This window comes from Gnatocerus cornutus, chromosome 1, assembly GCF_029298725.1.
Source record: "Gnatocerus cornutus isolate USDA-ARS CGAHR chromosome 1, icGnaCorn1.1, whole genome shotgun sequence".
Lineage (NCBI taxonomy): Eukaryota > Metazoa > Arthropoda > Insecta > Coleoptera > Tenebrionidae > Gnatocerus > Gnatocerus cornutus.
In genome coordinates, this window is record NC_142233.1 from 29,263,973 (window position 1) to 29,286,371 (window position 22,399).

At 39.4% G+C, this 22,399-nt stretch overlaps 4 protein-coding genes across 6 annotated transcripts; 2 read left to right on the forward strand and 2 right to left on the reverse strand.

Moving 5' to 3' along the window:
• Nucleotides 1–2: 2 nt before the first annotated feature.
• LOC148181409 (asparagine synthetase domain-containing protein CG17486) lies at nt 3–1,878 on the forward strand. Its single transcript, XM_088043327.1, has 4 exons — nt 3–93; nt 138–1,295; nt 1,340–1,581; nt 1,631–1,878. Exons 1-4 carry the CDS (start codon nt 25–27, stop codon nt 1,812–1,814), a joined length of 1,653 nt encoding a protein of 550 aa, XP_087899453.1. The 5' UTR covers nt 3–24; the 3' UTR covers nt 1,815–1,878.
• On the reverse strand, nt 1,807–16,284 carry Myo81F (unconventional myosin 81F). Of its 3 annotated transcripts, XM_088043303.1 has the most exons (17): nt 16,125–16,284; nt 14,673–14,779; nt 11,135–11,197; nt 9,295–9,562; nt 9,054–9,244; nt 8,630–9,007; nt 8,335–8,577; nt 8,096–8,288; nt 7,045–8,047; nt 6,766–6,995; nt 6,482–6,705; nt 6,085–6,435; nt 5,249–5,838; nt 5,017–5,203; nt 3,235–4,971; nt 2,946–3,185; nt 1,807–2,895 (listed from the first exon to the last, which is right to left on the reverse strand). In XM_088043303.1, exons 1-17 carry the CDS (start codon nt 16,150–16,152, stop codon nt 2,545–2,547), a joined length of 6,384 nt encoding a protein of 2,127 aa, XP_087899429.1. In that variant the 5' UTR covers nt 16,153–16,284; the 3' UTR covers nt 1,807–2,544. The 3 variants fall into 3 exon arrangements, with proteins under 3 accessions (XP_087899429.1, XP_087899422.1, XP_087899414.1); XM_088043296.1 differs by having other exon boundaries at nt 6,085–6,429; nt 6,482–6,995; XM_088043288.1 differs by having other exon boundaries at nt 6,482–6,995.
• A 73-nt stretch (nt 16,285–16,357) lies between these two features.
• Clbn (Nuclear export mediator factor NEMF homolog Clbn) lies at nt 16,358–20,018 on the forward strand. The gene is made up of 10 exons (XM_088043316.1): nt 16,358–16,727; nt 16,775–17,283; nt 17,330–17,493; nt 17,543–17,920; nt 17,966–18,292; nt 18,345–18,613; nt 18,658–19,089; nt 19,136–19,296; nt 19,343–19,733; nt 19,781–20,018. The coding sequence occupies exons 1-10, from the start codon at nt 16,672–16,674 to the stop codon at nt 19,977–19,979; spliced, it is 2,886 nt and encodes a 961-aa protein (XP_087899442.1). The 5' UTR covers nt 16,358–16,671; the 3' UTR covers nt 19,980–20,018.
• Rsph4a (Radial spoke head protein 4a) lies at nt 20,016–22,012 on the reverse strand. Its single transcript, XM_088043357.1, has 5 exons — nt 21,587–22,012; nt 20,879–21,542; nt 20,633–20,836; nt 20,292–20,582; nt 20,016–20,245 (listed from the first exon to the last, which is right to left on the reverse strand). The coding sequence occupies exons 1-5, from the start codon at nt 21,956–21,958 to the stop codon at nt 20,016–20,018; spliced, it is 1,761 nt and encodes a 586-aa protein (XP_087899483.1). The 5' UTR covers nt 21,959–22,012.
• Nucleotides 22,013–22,399: the final 387 nt, after the last annotated feature.

Genomic DNA, 22,399 nt, shown 5'->3' on the forward strand with positions numbered 1-22,399 from the left:
AAATCTAACCTCTAAAATTATAGCATGTGCGGTATTTTTTGCGTGTTATCTTCAAATGGGGACCAAAACAGCCGCGAATCATTGTTGGAAGAGGTTTGTTTCCCATTCCTTTACAAGAAATAATAAATAAATTTCAGTTTAAAGTATTTAAAAATTTTATTGCCCAAAGAGGACCCAACTCCCTTCAAACTGAATTCGTGGCATCAAAAGACTGCAATCTTTTAATTGCAGCCAGTGTTCTGTGGTTGCAAGGAAGAACTCTAACAGTTCAACCGATAAAAAGCGATGACGCTGTTTTTATTTATAATGGCGACCTTTTTGATGAATGTTCAGTCTCCAGACAAAATGGGGATACTAAAATATTTTTTGAGGCTTTACAAAGCGCGGACAATATTATTGATACTCTGAGCCAATTTCAAGGCCCTTTCGCTTTTATTTTCCTGAAGAACAATAAACTCTATTTCGGACGCGACGCTTTTGGAAGACGCAGTTTATTAATTGGTAAAAATGGTAGTCAATTGGTTGTGACAAGCGTCGCGAAACGACGCACCAAATTTAGTTTCATAGAGTTGCCATGTACAGGAATATTTTCTATTGATCTTGGCACGAAGCAATGGCAACTTCTTCCGTGGCGGAGGAGAAATAAAAATTTTGACGACAAAAAGCGTGAGCTGGAAACTTTTTTATGCACCGAAATTTCATGTGAACAAGTCGAATTCATGGAAAGTAGAGTTTTTGCGGAACCAACTGAAGCTCAAACGAGGGTATTGAACGAAATATTAAAATCATCGAATGTTTTGGATTATTTTTGCCAAATTTATTCAGATCGAATTACGAAATTGCGAGACCTCTTAGCGAGTAGTGTTAAAAAACGCATTCTAACACAACCCAAGTTCTGCCAAAACTGCTTTAAACACTACGCTTGCAATCATGCAATAACTGGTCTCTTGTTCTCTGGAGGCGTAGACTGCGCTATTTTGGCTCTTTTAGCTCATAGTTTTGTTGAAGAGACGCGGCCCATTGACTTGATTAACGTAGCTTTTGAAAAAGACGGTTTTAATGCTCCTGATCGAATGACGGGACTAGATACTTTAAAAGAACTGCAAAGTTTGTGTCCTCGGAGGACTTGGAATTTCGTACAGGTCAACGTCACTAGAGAAGAGTTAGATTCGTGGAGAAAGGAGCGCATCTCTGATTTAATTTACCCTCTGAATTCAATCTTGGATGATAGCTTAGGATGCGCTTTGTGGTTCGCTAGTAGAGGAGTTTCCAAAGACTACAGATCACCTTGCCGGGTAAGTAAACTCCTCACTAGAACTGACAATATTTTCAAAAATAGACTCTCTTGGTAGGAATGGGCGCAGATGAACTCTTCGGTGGCTACTCAAGACACCGAGCAGCCTTCGAGAAAAACAACTGGAGAGGATTACATGAAGTCCTTGAAGAAGACTGGCAGAATTTACCACACAGGAACTTGGCTAGAGATGACCGAGTTGTTTCAGACCATGGCCGACAACTCCGAACGCCGTATTTAGATGAAGAAGTGGTGAAATTTGTCCGAAGTTTAAGCTCTTGGGATAGGTAAACTCACATTTGTTGGAGGGAATTTAAAGAGTATTGTTTTCTTCAGGACTGTTCCGTCAAAAGGCTTGCCTCAAGGAATCGGCGAGAAAATTTTTCTCCGAAGTTTGGCGCATCACTTAGGTCTCAAAGATGCCGCCACGTTTCAAAAAAGGGCGCTTCAGTTTGGGTCACGCATCGCTAATTCAAAGGAAAAGGGACATCAAACGGCTGAACGATTACAGGTCCTTTGAAATATTTTAATGTTACATTTATATAAACCACTTGTATGATATTTATATAAATGGGTTAAAAAGTGTCGTTCGGCATTGTCGCTGTGAAATGATTTCAACGGGATGAAAAAACTCGTAAAAATTAAGAGGCAGTGATGAACACTTTTTAACGCACAACGGTTATTACATACAAAACCTAAATAGACAATTAAATTAAGATATCACATTATTTAAAAAAAGTTTGTATACGAAGCTATATAATACAAAACAATTGCGATTTAACAGCTGTACAAATTAAAATTGATCAGCTTATATACACTTTGACTAGTTGCGTAAATGAGGCTACGTATTGTATAGACCATAATAAATAACGAATGACCAGTACTTTCCTATAGCTCAGTCTTTTCACGAATTTATATTCTATGGTCATGTTGCAGTAGCACTGAATAATTTACAGTGATTGATCGGTAATACTCTCCGGTTTAAAAAAGTCCGACTATCCAAATAGCCAGACGCATATGTTAACAATCTGAAACATCTGTAAAATTTCCCAAAACAAACACGTAGATAACTTTGCGCAAAAACAGATTTCGCGGATCAGCACAAGTATCACCAGAAACTACATCTAAAATTTCTGTATTCGAATTGATTTAGTGGCAATTTCTCATCCAGGACCATTTTCTGGGCAATACTTGTCAGATGGGCCTTAATAATGCGCCGCCATCACCTGATCCGCGAAAGTAACCCTTTTCTAGCTAGGCTGTGGTGGTACTAGTGGTGTGTTCTGATGTAGAGCACTAACTGGTCGACTCTTTGGTGTTTGAGCTCTTCTGATCTCGACCGCATCGCCATGGAGAACTTCCATGTACTCTCTAATCAAAGTGGCGATTTGGAACGCCTGAGCGGTCGTTAGAATGACTTTACTTTGCTTCTTATCGCTCCCTGTAATGATCATTAGGTAGTTCAAAGCGGGGGCGTAACTCAAAATGCTCGCGTAGTCGTAGGTACAAAGTGTGTTTCTTGAACGATGCTCCAGGAGATGAAGACCTTTTTGGTCAACCGCGAGCCAGAGGACCCTAGGCCAGTTGGAAGTGAAAGATTGCTGTAAAATAATCCTCAGATGATGCTGAACAATTCACAATTCACACTTACCATAACGTCGAAAATTGTGGCTTTGTGTAAAGGCCAGCTTTGGATCAGATTCAAGAACGCTTGTTTCGCCTCGGAGGGTGTCATCCCTCGTAAGGATTGGTGGTGCATAGCCACTCCGTCGTGTGGTAAAATCGGGACTAATCGCGCGGGGAGGCAGTGACACGCGATAGGACGGTAGTCGTGGATTTGTTCGTTGACGTCGCCTAGTTCCAATTGGGCTTGCAGAGCAGTCAGCATCATCTAAAAGCGAAGACAGTTACACCGATTTTAGTCAACATCAACAACTTACGGCTTCTTTGTCGGTTACGGGGAACCTGTCCGTTCTCAGATCATGCAACACTTGATGGTACAGAAGTTCTTTCTCCACAGGGTCATTCAAATTAATGTAATTATCCATAAAAATGTGCTTCTTGAACAAAAAGAAGTGATGTTGCGGCCTGGCTCGTTTTGCCGTCCCTGTGTTGTTCGTAGTGTTGGCGGCCGTGGCGGCTCTGTACCTCTCCCATTTAGCCATCACGTCTGCGACTTTTTCTTCAGACGCCAAGCTCCTTTCAGAGTTTCCGAGGACTTCGTAGATGGCGTAGCCTTTAGCCTCTGATCCTAAACCTATTTTGTCGCGAACTATCTCTAAGGTATCCTTCGCTGTTGCTGATGGGTGGAACTCCACGGAGTGGTACTGGCCATCCATGAAGTGGAAGCGTGCGTAAACAGGTCGTCGGTTTATTGTGCATAGAATTTCCTCCCGCGACGGTGGCCACTGCCGGCGTCTTGTTCCCTGAGTCTTGAGAAGACATTTTTCGGCAAATCGCGCGTATTTACCTTCTTCGGTGACGTAATCAGAACTACAACGTTTCAAGTGGGCGATGAGGTATCGGCGAATTGCTTTGTTGGGAGGAAGAACAACTGAGCAAGCTAAAGAGAGGAGTGCCCAGTGGCGGAGGTTAACACGGGAGTTCGGATCAGGATGATCAGTGGTTTGTTTAATTAGTTGCAGGTATAGTTCGCAGAGAAGAGATTCTTTGCGCATGCAGCGTTCCAGGATTGTTTGGAGTAGAGACACGTGTTCGTCTTCAACTCTTCTTATTGTCTCACCATTTTGTCCCAACCCTGCATACGTTAATATAATTTGGAACACTTGGAACATTATCTGTTCTTCTTGGTCCGGTAACCTGCTAATACTCTGAGGTAACTGTTGTCGACTGAAAGCCCAGAACGCGTAATGAAACCCTTTGTAGGTTTCCCCAGTGTCACCTCCATGCTCTTGTCTTAGTTTGTCTAATTTGTGCTTACTGAGCCTCCGTAAAGTGTTTCTAAGGAAGCTTCCAGAAGAATCAGTCGGTTTTCGTAGTATCTCATGATCTACTAAGGCTCTTCGGCAGTTAACAAGATTATGATAAAGCCTCACTCTATCTTCATTGGTGATTCCTTTCACTCTTTTCTGTGGTGCTTCATTTTCAGTCAGCCACGCCGCTAAACTCGGACAGTAACTCGCAATAAGAGACCCGATTTCATTCTTTTGTGCCGTCTCAAACACGAAGCATTTATGACTGTTCTCGCTTAGATGTCGTTGTAGTGTTATCGTTATAAAACTGTCACTAGGATCTAAAAGAATGCTCTCCACTTCTTGGTATCGGTATTCGTTGAGGACGAACTTATCGTCCGGTTTTATGAGCATAATTCCTTCACTGTTAACACCAAGAATTAGAGAGTTTCCGTAGGACCAGTAGCCTCGGTAAGTCACCGGGAACATGGTACTGCCATACAGAGGATACTGCATAACACAAGAAAGGTACAGAGCTTTGGCGGTGAGCTCTGTACGGTTAGCGCCATATTGTTTATGTGCTTGGGCTATAATAGGCACCCAAACGTCGTCCCCTCGAGTTCTGCTGATTCTGTACGGAAGATAATTATCAATGTCGGTGTAGTATTCAAGCTTGTTGTTCTCCTTAGGATTGCCCAAAGCAACTTGAGCCTGTAAACCAGCCAACTGTAAAGCCACTTTTTCAGTAACTGGGAAGTCGTCGCTCTGAAAAAGTTTATCAATGATGGTAAATCCAGAGGGCTATCTTACTTTAACGACACTATGAACAGCTTGAGCGTATAACAAATTCACCTCCACCGGATCTTGACTTAACTCGCGACTCGACTTGAACAATCTCCTCTTAAAGATAAACCGATTTTCTCCCCCACTTAGCGTGGTCCCGCTGCGGCGACCCAACGTGGAGAGTCCAGTAGGTGGTGTCAACTTATTCTGGTTCCTAAAATTCTCATTTAGATGGTAACTAAAAAACGTTAGTATTTACATTTCCCACTGAGCGATGACATCGTAAAGATAATAATGAGCACGAACGTGTTCTTCTCCATCAGGCCGACTCTGGTAAATAGCCCATCCATCAAGATTTCGCAACCCAAGTCGTTCCGCCAATTTCCTCGCCGCGTCCCCTGCTGTATCGGTCGGATGCACATCTATAGCCTTCGTCCTCCCATCGAGGAAGAAAAATCTGCACACTATTGTGCCTAAACGTTTCATTGCGGCGACTTCTACAGACGAAGGCGGGTGCTCGCGAACTTTTACTTTGGTGTTATTGCAGTTGTCTACGCACCATTGAACATATTGAGATATTTTGCCGCCTTGGGCGAGATTTTTCTTGAGAAATGAGACGAAGTAACGATGTAGTAGTTTAGATGGTTGGAATGAAACGACGCAAAGACAAAGGAGAAGCCACACGCGCTCGGTACCTTCCAAGTTGGGGTTGTTAGTCGCTTGGCGGATACATTGGACGAGTATTTCGTCGCGAATTTCCTCACGTTCCAACGCATGGCCTATTATTGTCTGAATTACCAAAAGCTCTCGTTCGGCGTTCATTTCGCCGCGGATGTATTTGCACAAGTCCTTTAATTAGAAGAATTCTCATTAGTGGAGAAATTTTACTAATTAAGTTAGTGAAGCTCGTTTAACGCGGTTTTGCTCAGAATGTGCTAATTATTAATTTAGGGTGGTCCAGGAATATATTTAACTGTTCATAAAGCCAAATTATATCACCCCTTTTCGGGAAATTGCATAATTTGCTTAGAAAATCAATTATATAATGTCCACAAACTGAACATCCTCGTTCTAAAATCAGCAGACAAGACTTACCCTGAAAATGTTGCATGCGATGTTAATATTGTCGGGATCGTACATGTGAATGTGGGAGCTCGGAATGGAAGTCCCTTTGTAGAAGGTGACCATTTCGCACTTGGGGATCATCTCCGTACTCGGCCGTTTCCGCGTTAAAGTCGCCATAATGGTTCCCTCAGGACTCCGCTCATGAGCGTTGAAGTAACTTTCAGCAAACTCAATCATGTCGTGATATGTCTCTTCAACGGAGCTCTCTCTTTCGCTGGTTTCACTAAGTTCTTGTAGTTTTTTCTCGACTCTACACTTACGTCTTTGTTCTCTCTCCACATTACTGACTTCTTGTTCGTGGTTATATCTCCAAGCCTGCGGCTAAAAACACAAGAAACGTCGAAAAATGAACTTTAAAATTACTCACAACTGCACTGTTAGGCCTTGACACCGGTGGACTCGCTTTCGGCGACTCCGACGGCAATCTCGGGGGTGCCGGCAATGGGGGCGGTGACACGCAAGAGTCATCCCTTGGAAGAACTGCTTCATAAATCGGTTCACTATTGCTGGTAATGTCTTTGGTTTCTTGCTGAGGAGATTCTGGAGCGTTTTGGAAAGCTGGAGGTGGAGGCGGCGGAGGTCCTGTAGGCTCTGGAAGAGTCGGGAGAGCTAGTTTTGGAGGAGTTGGTTGTTGTTGTTCTAACGCTAAACCTTCAAGTTCTTGCTGAATCACAGTCTCCAGTTCAACATCTAGATCTTCAACCAGCTCGTTCATTTTTTCGCCGATTTCGTCGATGATTTGGTTGCGATTTTGGGGTTGTACGTCTGACAGAAACGCGAAGAGATTATCCAAGTCGACGGACTCCGTCACAGGCTCGTTGAGGCGGGGTTTCAGTTGCTCAGCCATGTGGGAAAGGGCGGCGATTTCCTGTTCCGCCGCTCTGAAATTGAAAGGTTAGTTTTCTAACTAGTCACGACAATACAACTCACTTTTCACTCTTCTCTAGGTCTTCTAGTCTCTTGCTCTCTTCTTGTTGTTCCTGTCTCTTTAGCGCCTCTTCTGCTTCTCTTGCTTTGCGTTCTTCCTCCATGATTTCTCTGCGTCTCATTTCTTCCTCGACTCGTCTCATCTCACGCAAAGCAGCTGCGACTTCTCTCGCGAAAACTCCTCTCAAATGACTCTGTATGACAATAGCAGCGCGTCTTTTTCTCAAGAATTCTATTCGTAGTTTCCAACCGAGGTAAGCGTGTTGGATTCGTAAGACAGCGTTGCGTATCCTCAAAAATTCTTTCCGTGCGGTGTACTTCCGGTAAACTTTCTGTATGAGGATGGCCCTTGAAGTTACCATCTTGTTTCGGGCGTCTTCTAAAGGTTCGTGTATGTGCGACCTCATGAAAACTTTGGTTTTCCCCAACTGCCACTCAGTCTTTGGTAAATTATGGCTTTCCAAAAGGTCCCGACATGCTTTAAGCATGTCAGGTGGAAGACGATTTTTAGAAAGACAATGATACCGCGTCACAAAGTCTTCGAAAGTCATGTGTATCGGGAAGCCTTCTTTTCGTATACGTATAATGTCTAACATTCCTAAATATTTCAACTGATCTAAGACTAGACTCGTATCGTAATCGTTTGGAAGTTTTTTGCTGTTGGGTTTGATGCAGCGGACGTACCATGGAGTCGTGGACTGCAGGACATCAACAAGAGCTTGTAATTGGTATCGGAAAGTATCAGAGACTGTTGGTTTCCCTTTGCTGGTTCCTCTGGAGACCGTCGTCCCACCGTTGCTCAGCTGGCGTGTGGTAGTATGATTACTCAAGTCTTGATATTTCGATAACTCTTGCAGAAATTCGTGTTTACTCCGAGAAATTATATCGAAAAAGACATCTTGTTGGACGTCACGATTTTTATCAACGAACCCTTTTACGCAGTATGTCACGCTCCCTGCGTAATGTTTTATCCCGAATTCTGTTTCCCACCGTCTCCTGTCTTCTCCTGAAAGAAACGGGTCATGTACAAAGTCAGATTTATTGCTCACTTTACCCTTAACGTATCTCTCGTGGATCTCAAACTCCGAGTGTAAATTCGAAATGTAGGAAGCATCACAACCTCGAGGTAAGTGGCACTGCTCCGACAACAACCTAAGGATGCACCGAGGGGGTTTTTCCAACAACTCCAAACACAAGGAGTTGTCGGTAAAAGAAATGTGGTTAAATTGAATCGCTTCTTGTTCGTACTAAAATCGCAAAAATAGAGTTAAAATCATTGTTAATACACCTTACAATTTCCTGCTCCAACGCGAAGACGTAGTGATTAAAAAACTTGTGCAGCTTCTCGTTGGTGTAATTAATACACAACTGTTCGAACGAGTTGACGGCGAAATTTTCAAAGCCAAAAATATCCAAAACGCCTAAAAATCTCGTCGAGTCCTGTCCTGGATTTGTGCAGTTATTGATGTGATTGATTAACCAGGCAAAAGTCCGTGAATACAGAGCTTTGGCCATAGCATGTCGATTTTCTCTTGCCTGAAATCGAAAGGAGACATTAAAATTTTACGACCAAGTAAATTTAACACACTTCCTGTAATTTTAAAGGGATCTCCGTGATATTTCCTCTTACGTTAATCTGTCTTAAAAGAACTACTTGCTTTAAACAGTCTATATCTAATTCTAGCAAATTCGATAAGATTCCTAAAATCTCGATATCTTGGTCTGATAACCGGCACTTTTCTCCATCTATGTCTTCGAAGGTTAAGTTTCCTAGCCATAAAATAGCGGAAAGGGTTTGAAAAATTCCATTGCACATCGGTGTTGGGACTTGCAGGACATTGAAGGCCAATCGTAAACTGTCCAGTCTTCGAGCATCGCCTTCAAGTTTCGCACAACTCGATTGATTGAGATAGTTGTAAAAGCCCGCATCTTTTAAATGCAGTTGCGTCGCAAGATCCTTGTTATTCTGAAAGAGAGTGTTAAGAGCATAACGACAAACTGAAAATCCTCACTTTTGCTCCCTCAACTAACTGATAAAAAACGTGATAATTTCGCTCTCCAGGCCCTTGAAAAGTCAACCTCGATTGCTCCAGGAGATAATCCTGGATAATACACCCCGCTATCATCCATCTGGAGTCGAAACAAACTTGCATGAACTTGCCAAATCTGCTAGAGTTGTCGTTTCGTACAGTTTTTGCATTGCCTGGAATCGTTCAGTGTAACTAATGTAAAAATGCTAGAGGATCAACACACCGAAAGCTTCCAAAATTGTGTTTGCCTCTAGGATTTGTTGTTCCACCCACGTTGACACCCCGCTAGTGACTGAACATAAATACTGTAAAATGAAACGAGTGTTTTCAGTTTTTCCGGCGCCACTTTCGCCACTTATGACTAAGCTCTGGTTCGTGTGCCCCTTTCCGTTCGTGTCGATCTGGAGGGACGCATATGCTGCTTCCGCTAACGCAAAGACGTGTGGTTCTTGGGCCCCTAGTTTCTTTCCTCGGTATCTGTTTACATAATGCTGCGGAGGGAGAAAATAATTAAAAAAAATCGCGGAAAGGTGAAATTTCTGCCGGATAATTCTTCGTCTAGCAAAAAGCAATGAAATCTCGATTTTCATCAACATTTCGCCACATGTGTCTGCTCGGCGTAACGTAATATATAGGTTATGCGAGAAGGGGTTGGCTGATATTACCGAGGGATTTTATTGATCAAGGCGGTGGCCACCCCAACGCGTACGAATAAAGATAAACTGTGCCAAAGCCAAAACAAGACAGAGACATGAATAAAAAGTTAACTTGAATGAACTATCCGATTGCTCATAAACGCTTGCTGGCAGGCATTTCAATACCACCTCTTTGTTCATCACGATGTGGCCACCAAGACAATGTCAATGATGCGGGTGAAACGAAACTCCACAAGAGTTATAATACCCACTTCGTTATCGTAAAAGAATTGTTTGGTTCTGACACAAGTTCATTTAGAAACAATTAACTTATTTGTGGAATTTCATTCCAGAGATGAGCATGGATAAATACTGATCTAAAAATAATAGAAGTTCCAAGCACGCATAGGGTACAAATATAATTCCTATTGAACCTGTGTTTGGAATATTAATTACCGGCGTTTTTCCTCATACGGTGCATTTAAATAATAAACACTGCTGTAGGCGGGGGCATTATCTTCACTTAGGTCACGTCTTCATCTCTTCGTACCAATAATAAGATTGTTGTTGAATTATTGTGGCCTTGGGCGGATATCCGGTATAGTTGCAAATTTAAGTTATCAAAGGGAACTTGTCTTATCACACCGCAAGAGGAAATTTTGCGATAGAAAAATGGAAAAGTACCGAGAGATTTTCTTAAGCCACAACTGTGCCTGTTTTAACTATGGATATTATGTGGGAACGACAAATCTGTTACGCCTAGTGCTTGTAATAATGGTAACGTCTGAATTTTGTAATTAGGCACTATATTACAGAAAAGGAAATGCGTCACGGTTTTCTCTTGGGAATATTTACAAGAAAGATCTGATGATAGTCATGACTGCACCTGCAACTCTTACACCTGCAGACATGATTATTCAAAAACACTGCAGCTACTTTTGTTTGTATCAGTAAAAATTCACCTGTTTTACCTTCTAGGTAAATGGACCAGTTTCACCACTGTGATGGAAATAAATACTTCCTCCAGGTCCGTAGTAAATTATAGTATTAGAAAGTGTGAAATTTTTTAGCGAATGTGGTGTTAACGGCGAAATGTGAACACTATTAAAAATTTATTACTGAATGCTTGTGGTTTATGACAGATTTTTGGTGCAGTATCAATATTCCACCATTTCACTCTTCTATAAATACCAAGCAAAATATTCCAGGGGCATGAACCGGTAAAGATAAACCCCGCAATAAAGCCGCGAGACATCCTCGTTGCATTTTAGACTTTCTGGGAAATGAAACTGATTTTACACTCTTCCTCGGATGTAAAACATTAAAGCGCAAAATTAAACACGAAATTGTCTGCAGAGGTTACTGAAGCACAATGCCCGGAAATCTCCCGTGTTACATATTAATTATATATTTAAAAAAAATTCTTACTTGCGTGTAGATGTCAATGTCCTTGTAAGGGTTGACTGCGACGAGGATCGAACCTGTATATGTCTAAATCTAATTAAGGAAAACAAGTAGACGTCCGGCCGGTCTCTACTGGTGGTAAACAATTTAACAGTGGTCGGTGGAAGCAACGTCCTTTTATCTAGTGCTGTCGCAAGATATAGTTTCTTGGAGGCACTTTCATTATGAAGAAAAGTGTGTAAAGAATACCTACTTGTTTGTTTTTCACCACGACAGGAACAAAGCAGGTGAAAAAAACAATCTGGGTCAAGAACGACCTTATTAATTGGGTTCATATACCCACAATATTGATCTAATTAAATATTAATTTCCGTGGGGCTTTAAATAGAATGGTGAAAAAATAAATAATACATGAATTTAGTCGAGATGAGCGTAATAATTTAGCGGCAATGAAGAGAGAAAAATCTTTTTATTGTAGTTATTAAACCAGTCTTAAAATTAAAGTCTATCGTGAAAATATTATGAAACAGCAATAAAGACCATTAGTATCTGTAACATACTCATCTAAACGAAGGTTATTAAAGTAATTACAGACCATGTAAAGTTGCTATCAACGTGGTCTTACATCACAGTAATTTCACGTTAAATTGTTTGGAAAATTAAAATATTGCAATTTCCGTAAAGATAAAAATTTGCATGCTGAAATTACAGTTTTTTTTGGCAAAATATGAAAGTTGAGATTATGGATTGGGGTTTGATTGACAAATAATTTGTACTATCTAATTTTCTATGTAGTTGCAATTTTATTTATACTTTATTTATCAAGAATTCTTTTACAGTTCTGTCGTTGAGCTTTTATCTGAAATTTAGTATAATGGTTATTTATTTATTTTACGATTTAATTGTTTATCCTCTTTGATTTAATCGAATATGTAAACAGCACTAATGGGACTGATTGCAAGTTCCTTTTTAGTTTAATAACAAAAACGTACTTTATACCCTTGCGATAAGATGTTGACTAGTAATTAGCATTAACTTTACAAAAGCTTAGAAATTTTCCTTTCATCCATTTAACGAGGGGTGATTAATTTATTATTTACAACTTTTTTTTATTTTAAAATTGCTTTATTTTGACTGTAAAATTAATTCGCTTTGTTAAAAGTTTAATGGCAAAATGCATGTCCACTCACGTTTAAGTAATGAATTAGTCTTTTTTTTAATTTGAGGCCCAATTATTCTAATTATGTAAACATGAAATTATTATTTTGATCATTCTCATATAGTGCATATTTTATTAATAACAAATTCTCGGTTTTGGCCAGTCATAAATGAACTAACTAGAGTACTTTAATAACTGGTTGTTCCAGAATAAATCACTCATAAATAAGTAAAATAATTTTTGCAAAAAAAGATCATTGTTTAGAATCAGATAAGTTTTTTGCACTTTGCATTCAGAATTTACATAACTACCTACCGATAGATACTTTAGTTAACTGCCATCTTTCGTTCGGGAATGATTGTCTAATATTCCTGACGCAAAATGGCACATAATATGAACAACAAACATTAATAAACAATAATAATAATAATCATTAATTAATTATTTATTAACCTTTGATGTATAATTAGTTATTTATGGTGAAGCGCGAGGAGTGTGTGGGTCGCTTTGCTGTTCGCGTTTACCAAAACTTTCCCTAATCGCCGTTTTTTCCAACGAGGAGTATTTGTCGCACCAATTTCTGGAAACAGAATGATCTCTCGTGGTCCTCATCGAATTCTTAATTTCGAAGAACTGGACGGAATTTTTAACATTTCGGTAAGGTAATCAGTGGTCGCATGTTCTTTTACGGTTAGACTACGATCATTAGACCCATACATCATTTACAGTATGTCGCACTGTTAAAGTTTTGGCACCGATCTGTGTAAATATTTTATAAAAAATAATAATTTAAGAATGCTAGAATATAATTCTTGCATTTAAATCCTGGGGCATGTTTGCAATGATATAAAGCGATGTTATTACACAAACATTTAATAACTTGAACATGCAAGAAAACAAGAAAGATTAATTTAATATCTGACGGAATTTAAACGAATCTCCGACAATTCTGCGATAATTTTATGCTCGAGCCGTTCATGAGTTATTTTACAATGAAAAACTCTATATTTATGATGATAGCTTCGTATTAGATTCAAATATTAAACTTTGAGCGTTACTTTAGTGCATAATAAATAATTTTAACTATCTTCCTTATGAACCAAAACTCATTATCATCTCCTGACTCATTATCATCTCTGTGTAAGTAATTATACATTAGCATTTGTGCATCACTAGTGGGAAAAACATGCTCATGAAACTCTCAACGCGGCTGTTATCGATATTTGTAGCTACTTCCTAATACTCTTGAAGCCATCCCTGAAAGTTCTCATTTATAATAGTTTTAAATGAAAACAGTGACATTTTATTTTCTATTTTTTTACTTTCGCGGAAAATTTGTACTTACTGAATAGTAAGTTATATTGGATTATATTTTATCGACAAGCAGTATAATTTCGTAATAGAACAAACAGAAACTTTCGGGGAAATCAAATAAAAAATAAGGACTTTATCTACAAATATACAAAAGTGTGAACAAGACTTTCTCATCGCAGAATTTCCCACAACATAAAATTGGTGCAACTTCAACATACGAACTTTACACTTTACTCTTTACAATGGGAAGTCTTTAAATCAAAAATTAATGAAATGTGTTCATTAGAGACAATAAAAGCTCATATAAAACTCGCTCTAATTATCACATCATTCTATAATTATATATCCTAGCTTAATAGCAAACATTCCTACACTTGAACTTGTCAGCATAACAATCGACACCCTTAAGTTCGTTAACTTGACAACATAAATGCCGGCAAAAAACTTTTATGTCGGCTCACAAGGGAGACGTCATACGGAAACCCAAACGAAACCAGTTCATGATGCACAGTGAATCATTAAGGGTGGATTTACACACAATGCATGGCTGGAATTGGGATTCATATAACATTTGTTACGATCCACATATGTTCAGTATGTGCGTTGGTTTTTTGCTGCCGGCATAACATAAGCAAAATACGCAATATTTTCAGTCTCATTGTTGAATAAGTTCAATGTCATAAAAAAATAAACGCCAAGCTGAAAAAATGTCCTCCAATTTGTTTCAGCCATCGCACTGAAATTACCTAATATTGCCCAAATTATTCACCTTTCTCTCGCATGAATCACCCTAATATCTCGGCATTTAACGATCAATGGACTTTTATGGGTCAAAAAACCGATAAGGTTGAATCATAAGGTTCTGTTCCGGTAGTGCATACCAGAATTTCAAGAACAGATGACGATGACGTTACAAGCGCACGTCATTAATATCCGCAACATTATAATCTGTGATTATAATTTACAATCATGACAATGACATTCATGCAAATTGGTAATCGATGAGAATTGGGAGAGGGTTTGCACTGCCGCGTCAGAAAATCATTTTCGTTTCAATGCAAACGGAATAAGAAATGCGTGAAAGGATACATAAATGCGGTCTTTCTCGTATCGCACTTTTAAGTTCTTGTTGATGACTTCTTCGTCGAGGATGGTAAGACGGGTCATGTCGGGGACCCCATCGTCGGGCATCGCGCCTGGAAAAGATACAGAAAAATGACTGAAAGGAACTGCCCAACAAAATTAAATGTACGAAATTTTAGACATCTATTTCCATTCCAGTTTTTGTCCAATCAGCAAAAAATTCTGCGAACCTCTGTATCATCGAATTTCGCCAGGAAATACCCCAGCTAAATGACCTAAAATTCTTCACGTCTTTGTGGTATCTTAATACCTGCTGCTTTTGAAGTAGATTAAACTTTGAAAGGTTGCACCAGTTGATGGTGGTAGCCTTTGGGGCAGCCGGCACGTGTCGGAAACATCTGCTGTGTTTTTCAAAGCAGCTTTCAACTGGAATTTATCTAAACTACCTGAACTTTCAGTGTTGCTTGTGAGATTTCGAAATGTTTTATGTGTTTTCTAAAAACGTAATTACATTTATAGGAAATTGATACAAAAACAATCCAGCAGATGTGTCTACGGATCTCGGAAATAAATTTTCGATCATCTAAGATTCGCTGCAGCTTCGAATAGCTTCGGGTACAAATTCATGATCGTTTATTAAAATGCCGTTATTTGATCTCTAGGACATAAATTGTTTATAATTTAATACTCCAATCCATCAAACATGGTGTGTCTTTATATTAGATTACATTTAATGAGATTTCGATGAATAAAATTAATTGGATATGCACGCTTCGCTAAAAGCTGTAAAGAATCGCAGTTAATTTTACCAAAATTGTAAAAAAAATATATAATGTTAGATATTATAAACCCAAACACCCACAATTTAAAAAAAACAACAAATTGCAAACGTTTCTATAAATACCCAAAATCGAGACAACAAATTGACCCTGTAGGCTACTAATTCCCAAACAATGTTTGTTTATATTTAGAGCAAAATCAATAAGTCTCACAGTCGGTCATCATCATCAGAGCCCAAATAATCCAAAAACAAGCAAACCAATCAACAATTGATAACTGATAAAATTATTAAAATCCAGCTCATTAAAATTAAATTTTCCAATAAAATATACATCCTGAAAACGCCCGTTAATAGCACACCTTTCACCCCACATGTGTCTCATGAAATAAATTGACATTAACATTTTTTCCACACCCCTGCTTTTCCGCCATTTAACTAAATAGGTCGAAATGTTTGTTAACCCTCCTGGGCAATGTAAAACACCAAACGAGCCCATCAATTATTTCATTAGCTGATGATCAGAGAAATAAAATCACCCCTGTTTGGGTAGTTCAAAAAATAAAAATTTCGCCTTTTTTTGCAAAACTACAATGATGCAAAAATACTGGTTGATATAATTTAGTAAATGTCAAAACCGCCCTTACAATAGGGGTGCATGTTGTGAAAAAAACACTTACTTGTAGAAGAAAAGTCTAGTTCCACCATCGTGTTTGCTTTTTATACTGTAAATATATCGATTTCCATTGAGAAAAATAAATGTTTATCACAAAATAGCATTAATTCACGAACATTTCACAGGGCGAAGATCGACAAACGAACACCTACATGAACAGAACACAACTGGGGGAATGAGAAAGACAGAATCTTCCTAGGACTTGGAAAATTGAAGAAAAGGGAACTCAACATCAGCGCCATGCCGATAAAAACGGAATCGATACTGACAGTGTCACACTTTTCATCAAAAAGTCAACACGATTCAACATGAATTGGGAAATTAACTAGTACAATCCACTAAACCACCCCTTCAACAATAACAGGGGATTTCAATTAAACATCTAGAGGCACCTCTATAAAAAAAACTGAGCCCTAACCTCAGATCTCCACCTCTGTCAGCAGTTGACAGATGTCATTACCATGCCTTTGCTGTCAACGTGATACCTTGTCATAATCAAATCTGTATAATTACAATTGTTGCAACAATTTGTTTTCCAATTTTATATTAAAATGAAGACTCGTTTCAACACCTTCGATATTCTCTCCACAGTCACAGAACTCCAAAAGTAAGTGTCAACACCTCTTGTTATTTTCTAACTGTATAGCCCCCCAGATGCACTGGGATGCGAGTTAACAACGTCTACGACATCGACAATAAAACCTACTTAATCAGGCTTCAACGGAGTGAAGAAAAATGCGTAATTTTACTTGAATCAGGCAATCGCATTCATGAGACAGGTTTTGAGTGGCCCAAAAACATCGCTCCTTCAGGTTTTAGCATGAAGCTACGCAAACATCTAAAGAATAAGCGATTGGAGTATTTGAAACAAATCGGAACTGATAGGATTATTGATCTCCAGTTTGGGTCAGGAGAGGTGGCTTTTCATGTGATTCTGGAGTTGTATGACAAGGGAAATATTATCTTAACAGATTATGAGTTTACAATTTTGAATGTGCTGCGGCCCCACACAGAAGGGGATAGGTTTAAGTTTGTAGTTAGAGAAAAATATCCTCAGGATAGGGCTAGAGTGAGCACTAAAGTGTCAAGGGCGGAACTAGTTGAGATTTTGAAGAAAGGGAAGAATGGGGATCAACTGAAAAAAGTACTTGTGCCTAATCTCGGTAAGTTTTCTTTTATTTTGACATGTGAACTCAACAAGTCTTTTAGAGTATGGACCTCCTCTTATTGAGCATGTTCTTTTAAGACAAGGTTTTCCAAACAGTACAAAAATAGGTAAAAGCTTCTCTATAGAAAATGATATTGATAAAGTTCTTTGCGCTCTTGAGGAAGCCGAGAAACTCTTTGAAGAAGCTAAAAGTACAGTCATGAAGGTACTGTCGTTTAAAACCAACAGAATCTATGATCTTTGAAATTTTTTAGGGCTACATCATTCAAAAAGTGGAAGAAAGAGTAGTCCCTGACAAAACTGAAAAAGAGTTCTACTACTCAAACCAGGAGTTCCACCCTTACCTGTTTGAACAGCACAAGTCAGGGACCTTTAAAGAGTTTAATTCTTTCAACGTGGCAGTAGATGAGTTCTTTTCCACTTTGGAAAGTCAAAAACTAGAACTCAGAGCTTTACAACAAGAACGCGAAGCCATGAAGAAACTAGAGAACGTTAAAAAAGATCATTCCCAAAGATTGTTAGCCTTGGAAAAAACTCAGGAGGTAGATAAACAAAAAGCGGAACTAATTACACGGAATCAGGAGTTGGTTGATCAGGCGATTTTGGCAGTCCAAACAGCTTTGGCCACTCAGGTGCGTGATGCTGCGATTGCGACTAACATTACATTGAGTTTTTAGATTTCATGGCCGGATTTAACGGAGTTAGTTAAAGAAGCAGCGGCACAAGGAGACGAAATTGCGCAACACATTAAAGAACTGAAGTTGGATACAAATCATATAAGTTTGTACTTGACAGATCCGTACGCGGATGATTCAGACGAAGAGGACGGCGACACAATACCGCCAATGGTGGTGGATGTAGATTTAGATTTATCGGCTTTTGCTAACGGGAGGCGGTACTACGACCAAAAGCGAAACGCCGCCAAGAAACAACAAAAAACCATCGAGTCCCAGAGCAAGGCTTTTAAATCCGCCGAGAAAAAGACCAAGCAGACGTTGAAAGACGTAAGTGTTGATAACGAGCTTAAGACATTCCATTGTCACCTTTTATTTGCAGGTCCAAACTATCACCAACATAAACAAAGCAAGAAAAGTCTACTGGTTTGAGAAGTTCTTTTGGTTTGTCAGCTCTGAAAACTACCTTGTCATCGCCGGAAGAGACCAGCAGCAAAACGAACTTATTGTAAAAAGGTACATGAAGCCCACCGATGTCTACGTCCATGCTGATGTTCACGGCGCCAGCAGCGTTGTCATTAAAAACCCGACGGGTCAAGCTGTACCTCCTAAAACTCTGAATGAAGCGGGAACGATGGCAATTTGCTACAGGTAAAACTAACTTTTTGTAACGTGGTGTAATAACAATTGTTTAGTGTCGCTTGGGACGCCAAAGTGGTCACTAACGCATACTGGGTTTGGGGGGAGCAAGTGAGCAAGACGGCCCCAACAGGAGAGTATCTTTCCAGCGGTAGTTTCATGATAAGAGGCAAAAAGAATTTTCTCCCTCAATCATACTTGATATTAGGTCTGAGTTTCTTATTCAAATTAGAAGAAAGTTGTGTTGAAAAACATAAAGACGAACGCAAAGTCGTCGCTCTAGGCGAAGAAGAAGTAGTAATTGAGAAAGAAGAGGAGGAAGTTGAAATTCCGGACGACAGTGATGATGAAAATAAAGAAGAAACAGCGAACACTCTGAACGAAGACGTAAAAAAAGAAAACACTAAAAACCTTGATTCTTCAGACAATGAAGGCGACAGCAAATTTCCGGATACTCAGATAAAGATTCAACATTTAGAGGGAACCAAGTATGAATTCGTCTCTGTACTCTTTGATCTTCACACTTTCTTTTAGAATAAACATTTTGACGGAGCCTGTGATAAAGAATGACGAACTGGACGAAAACGAAACTGTCGTTTATTTAGGTGATAATCAACCTGTTGTTGCAAGGCCATATCAAAGGAGTCGAGGGAACTCTGAATCAAAAAATAAGCAGCAGAAAGTCGAGTTTAAAAGTATTTTTCCATTCTCCGTTAATTCGTGGCTAAGAATTATTTGCAGGCGAACTCAAAGAAGATAAACAACAATCGTCAAAACGAGGACAGAAGAGTAAATTAAAGAAAATTAAAGAAAAATATAAGGATCAAGATGAGGAGGAGCGCAAGCTTAGAATGGATATTCTTCAGTCTGCGGGAACAGGCAAAGAACCAAAGAAAAACAAGAAGAACAAAAACTCCGTCCCGAAACCCAAAAAACCCGAACCGAAAATCATTAAAGAACGCCTGCCTCCAGTGGAAAAGCCTGCAGCAGAAGAAGGAGCTGAGGACGAGGAGCCAACAGTCCAAGCGGAATTAGACATGATTAACTCTTTAACTGGAATTCCTTTGGTCGATGATGAACTTCTATTTGCTGTGCCTGTGGTTGCTCCTTACAATACTCTGTCAAATTACAAGTATGTTTCCGTTTATTGTAAATTGAAACCACAATTTTTTTTTTCAGGTTTAAAGTAAAACTCACTCCAGGAACAGGTCGTAGAGGCAAAGCCGCTAAGACAGCGGTTAACATGTTCTTAAAAGACCGCACAATTACTCCAAGAGAAAAAGATTTACTTAAAGCAGTCAAAGACGAACAACTAGCTAGAAATCTTCCAGGAAAAGTCAAACTTTCGGCGCCCAAGCTTCAAACGCTACGAAAATAGTTACATTTGGAAAATGTTGAATAAACGTTACAAAAATTAGTCCTCTTCATCTTCATCCTCCTCTTCTTCTTCCTCTTCGATCTCTTCTTCTTCTCCCATTAATCGTGGGGGTTTTTCCTTAGGGAGGTGTGCAATTCTCCAGGCTTCCTCTTCGGCTCCTGATGGGTCTATCATTTCCATAATCTCGGGACCTGTGGGATATTCTTGTTCCACAGGACTCAAAGGGATAGGGGAGAAATTTGGTGACATGGATTTTAAACCGGTGCCTGTAAAATTAGTGTAAAATTTAACAAAATGTGAAGATTTCAGCACCAAAGTAAACATTATGAAACAGTTTATCTTGCGTAGCGAAACAATAAGCTCCCGGCCAGAAATTAGACCGTGCAAGAGCGACAGCGAACTCTTCGGTCAGTGAAGATGAACATCTCACAGACCACGCTGGTACTCCATCCAAAGTAATGTCTTCAGAGCAAGGGGTTAGAAGCGCAGGGCCTGTTTCTGGTTCAGGACCTGCTACTACAGGAGCTCCCGCCTCTTCAGCTTCTCCCAGTTCTTCGTCCATGCCTTCAGGTAAAGGATTGGGGTTCCACCACGTTGTACGACCTTGAATGAAAGAATTAACGAAACAGAGGAATAATAGTATTACTTCAAACCTTGGTTGAGAATGTGGTTGTTATGGTGCACCCAAAACATCATGGATTTGTCAGTGAGATCTTTGATTGGTACCGGATCGTACTTTGCGTTTTCTTTGATTTCCGTTTTGTTTTCTCCACCTGGGGCTTCCTCTGCTTCCTCTTCTTCTTCACCTAGATCTTCACTTCCGAAGTTGAAGAAACCCAAAGGTGATATGTGGGTGCCTAAACTAATATGAGCGGTTCATTCTTGTTGTTTGGACTTACTTGCGGAGATCCTGGCGATTTGTGCTCTCAGGTATTCTCCTTCATTCCCTGGAAAAACGGGATATGATACAATCTCCTGATCGAGATTTCCTGTGAATGTCTTGTAGATCTGACGAGCGACTCGAATTTGTTTAGGAGTAACATCGGGCAATTGAAACCATGGTTCCCCGATTTCGTTACAAACGTAATAAACCTTCTTATTTGCTCCAACACCGGAAAGTTCGGATGGAGGTTCAGGTGGTTCTTGGTAAGCAACAACAGGAAGTGGAGGGAGAACTTCCCATGGTTTGGAGGGTTCTTCTCCTCTAACTTCCTGGTCTTTTCTTATCTCCTCCAGATGATCCAGAACGTCTGGTTTTTCGTCCTCTTGGATTTCGGTGTAGTGTTCATTCCGTTTCACATAAGCTTCGTCTTTCAGTTCGGCTTCTAAAACTAAGTAGTTTTTATGCATGCCAAAAATTTTCCCCCAAAATCTAATTTCCGCGATGGGTTGCGTTCGAATTAACTGTCTCATCGAAAGAGTCAAACAGTACATCTCCGTCTTTGGTAACCCAAGACCGGTGATTTCAAAGTAATGCAACAAATTGAACATATTATTCTTTGTCATATCCGCCTTAGCTGAGTCCTCAGGGTCTAAAGTGGAAGGTTCTTCAGGTGGTAGCGGCTGCAACAGTTTGTTTAAGAGTGAAGAGAGAAATCAGGTGTTACTTTAAGTAGCTGCATTAATTTATTAGCCATGCGGTATCTTCCCGGGGAGACATAAATGTCTTCTAAATGGTCAGTCAAAGGGTGAAAACGTTTTTCTTTGATTTTTCGACTGTATTCTTCAAAGAAGTCGATAACATTTTCCGGTCGTTCGCTTAAGATCTTGTTTAACACTTCAGATAAATGGTCGTAACTAAAATATAGATAAAAGATGAAGTTAAAATAAATTGAAACGTACAGATTGGCGCCAGTAGCGGTGCTGTTTTTCTGTAAGAACGATTTAGCGAACGAGAATTCAGATACTTCGGGTGGAACGTTAAGGGCATCTTCACCGGGTACTAGTAGATTTTCTAGAGCAGTTATGTCGGTTATCATGTTGAATTGGCTCAAGTATTTCTGTCACAAACGTTAGTGTCAAATATAAGGTGATCACTGGATTTTCGGCCAAAATTAAAATAAAAAATTAAATATTTTAAAATATCTTGTTTTAGTATTCAAGAAAAAAATTTTAATGATCACTTTCACAAATTGATTGCGATTTTACCTAAAAAAAAGTTTTAATGGACAAAAACCGTGATAAAAACACACCTATAAATGACAGTTTCGGATATTACCAGTTTAGTTATTGCGTTCATAGTGTAGCAACGTCTTCTTGTGAATTTTTTCTTTATTTTAGGTTAATTTTTTGTGACTTTTTTTTCGACTTTAAATACGTAAGGATCTTAATAATTAAGACAACAGTTTAATTAGAACAATACCTAAGCTCTTTTGCATTTTTTTGGTGCCAAATTAATGCATTTTAAAAGGGTCAAAGTT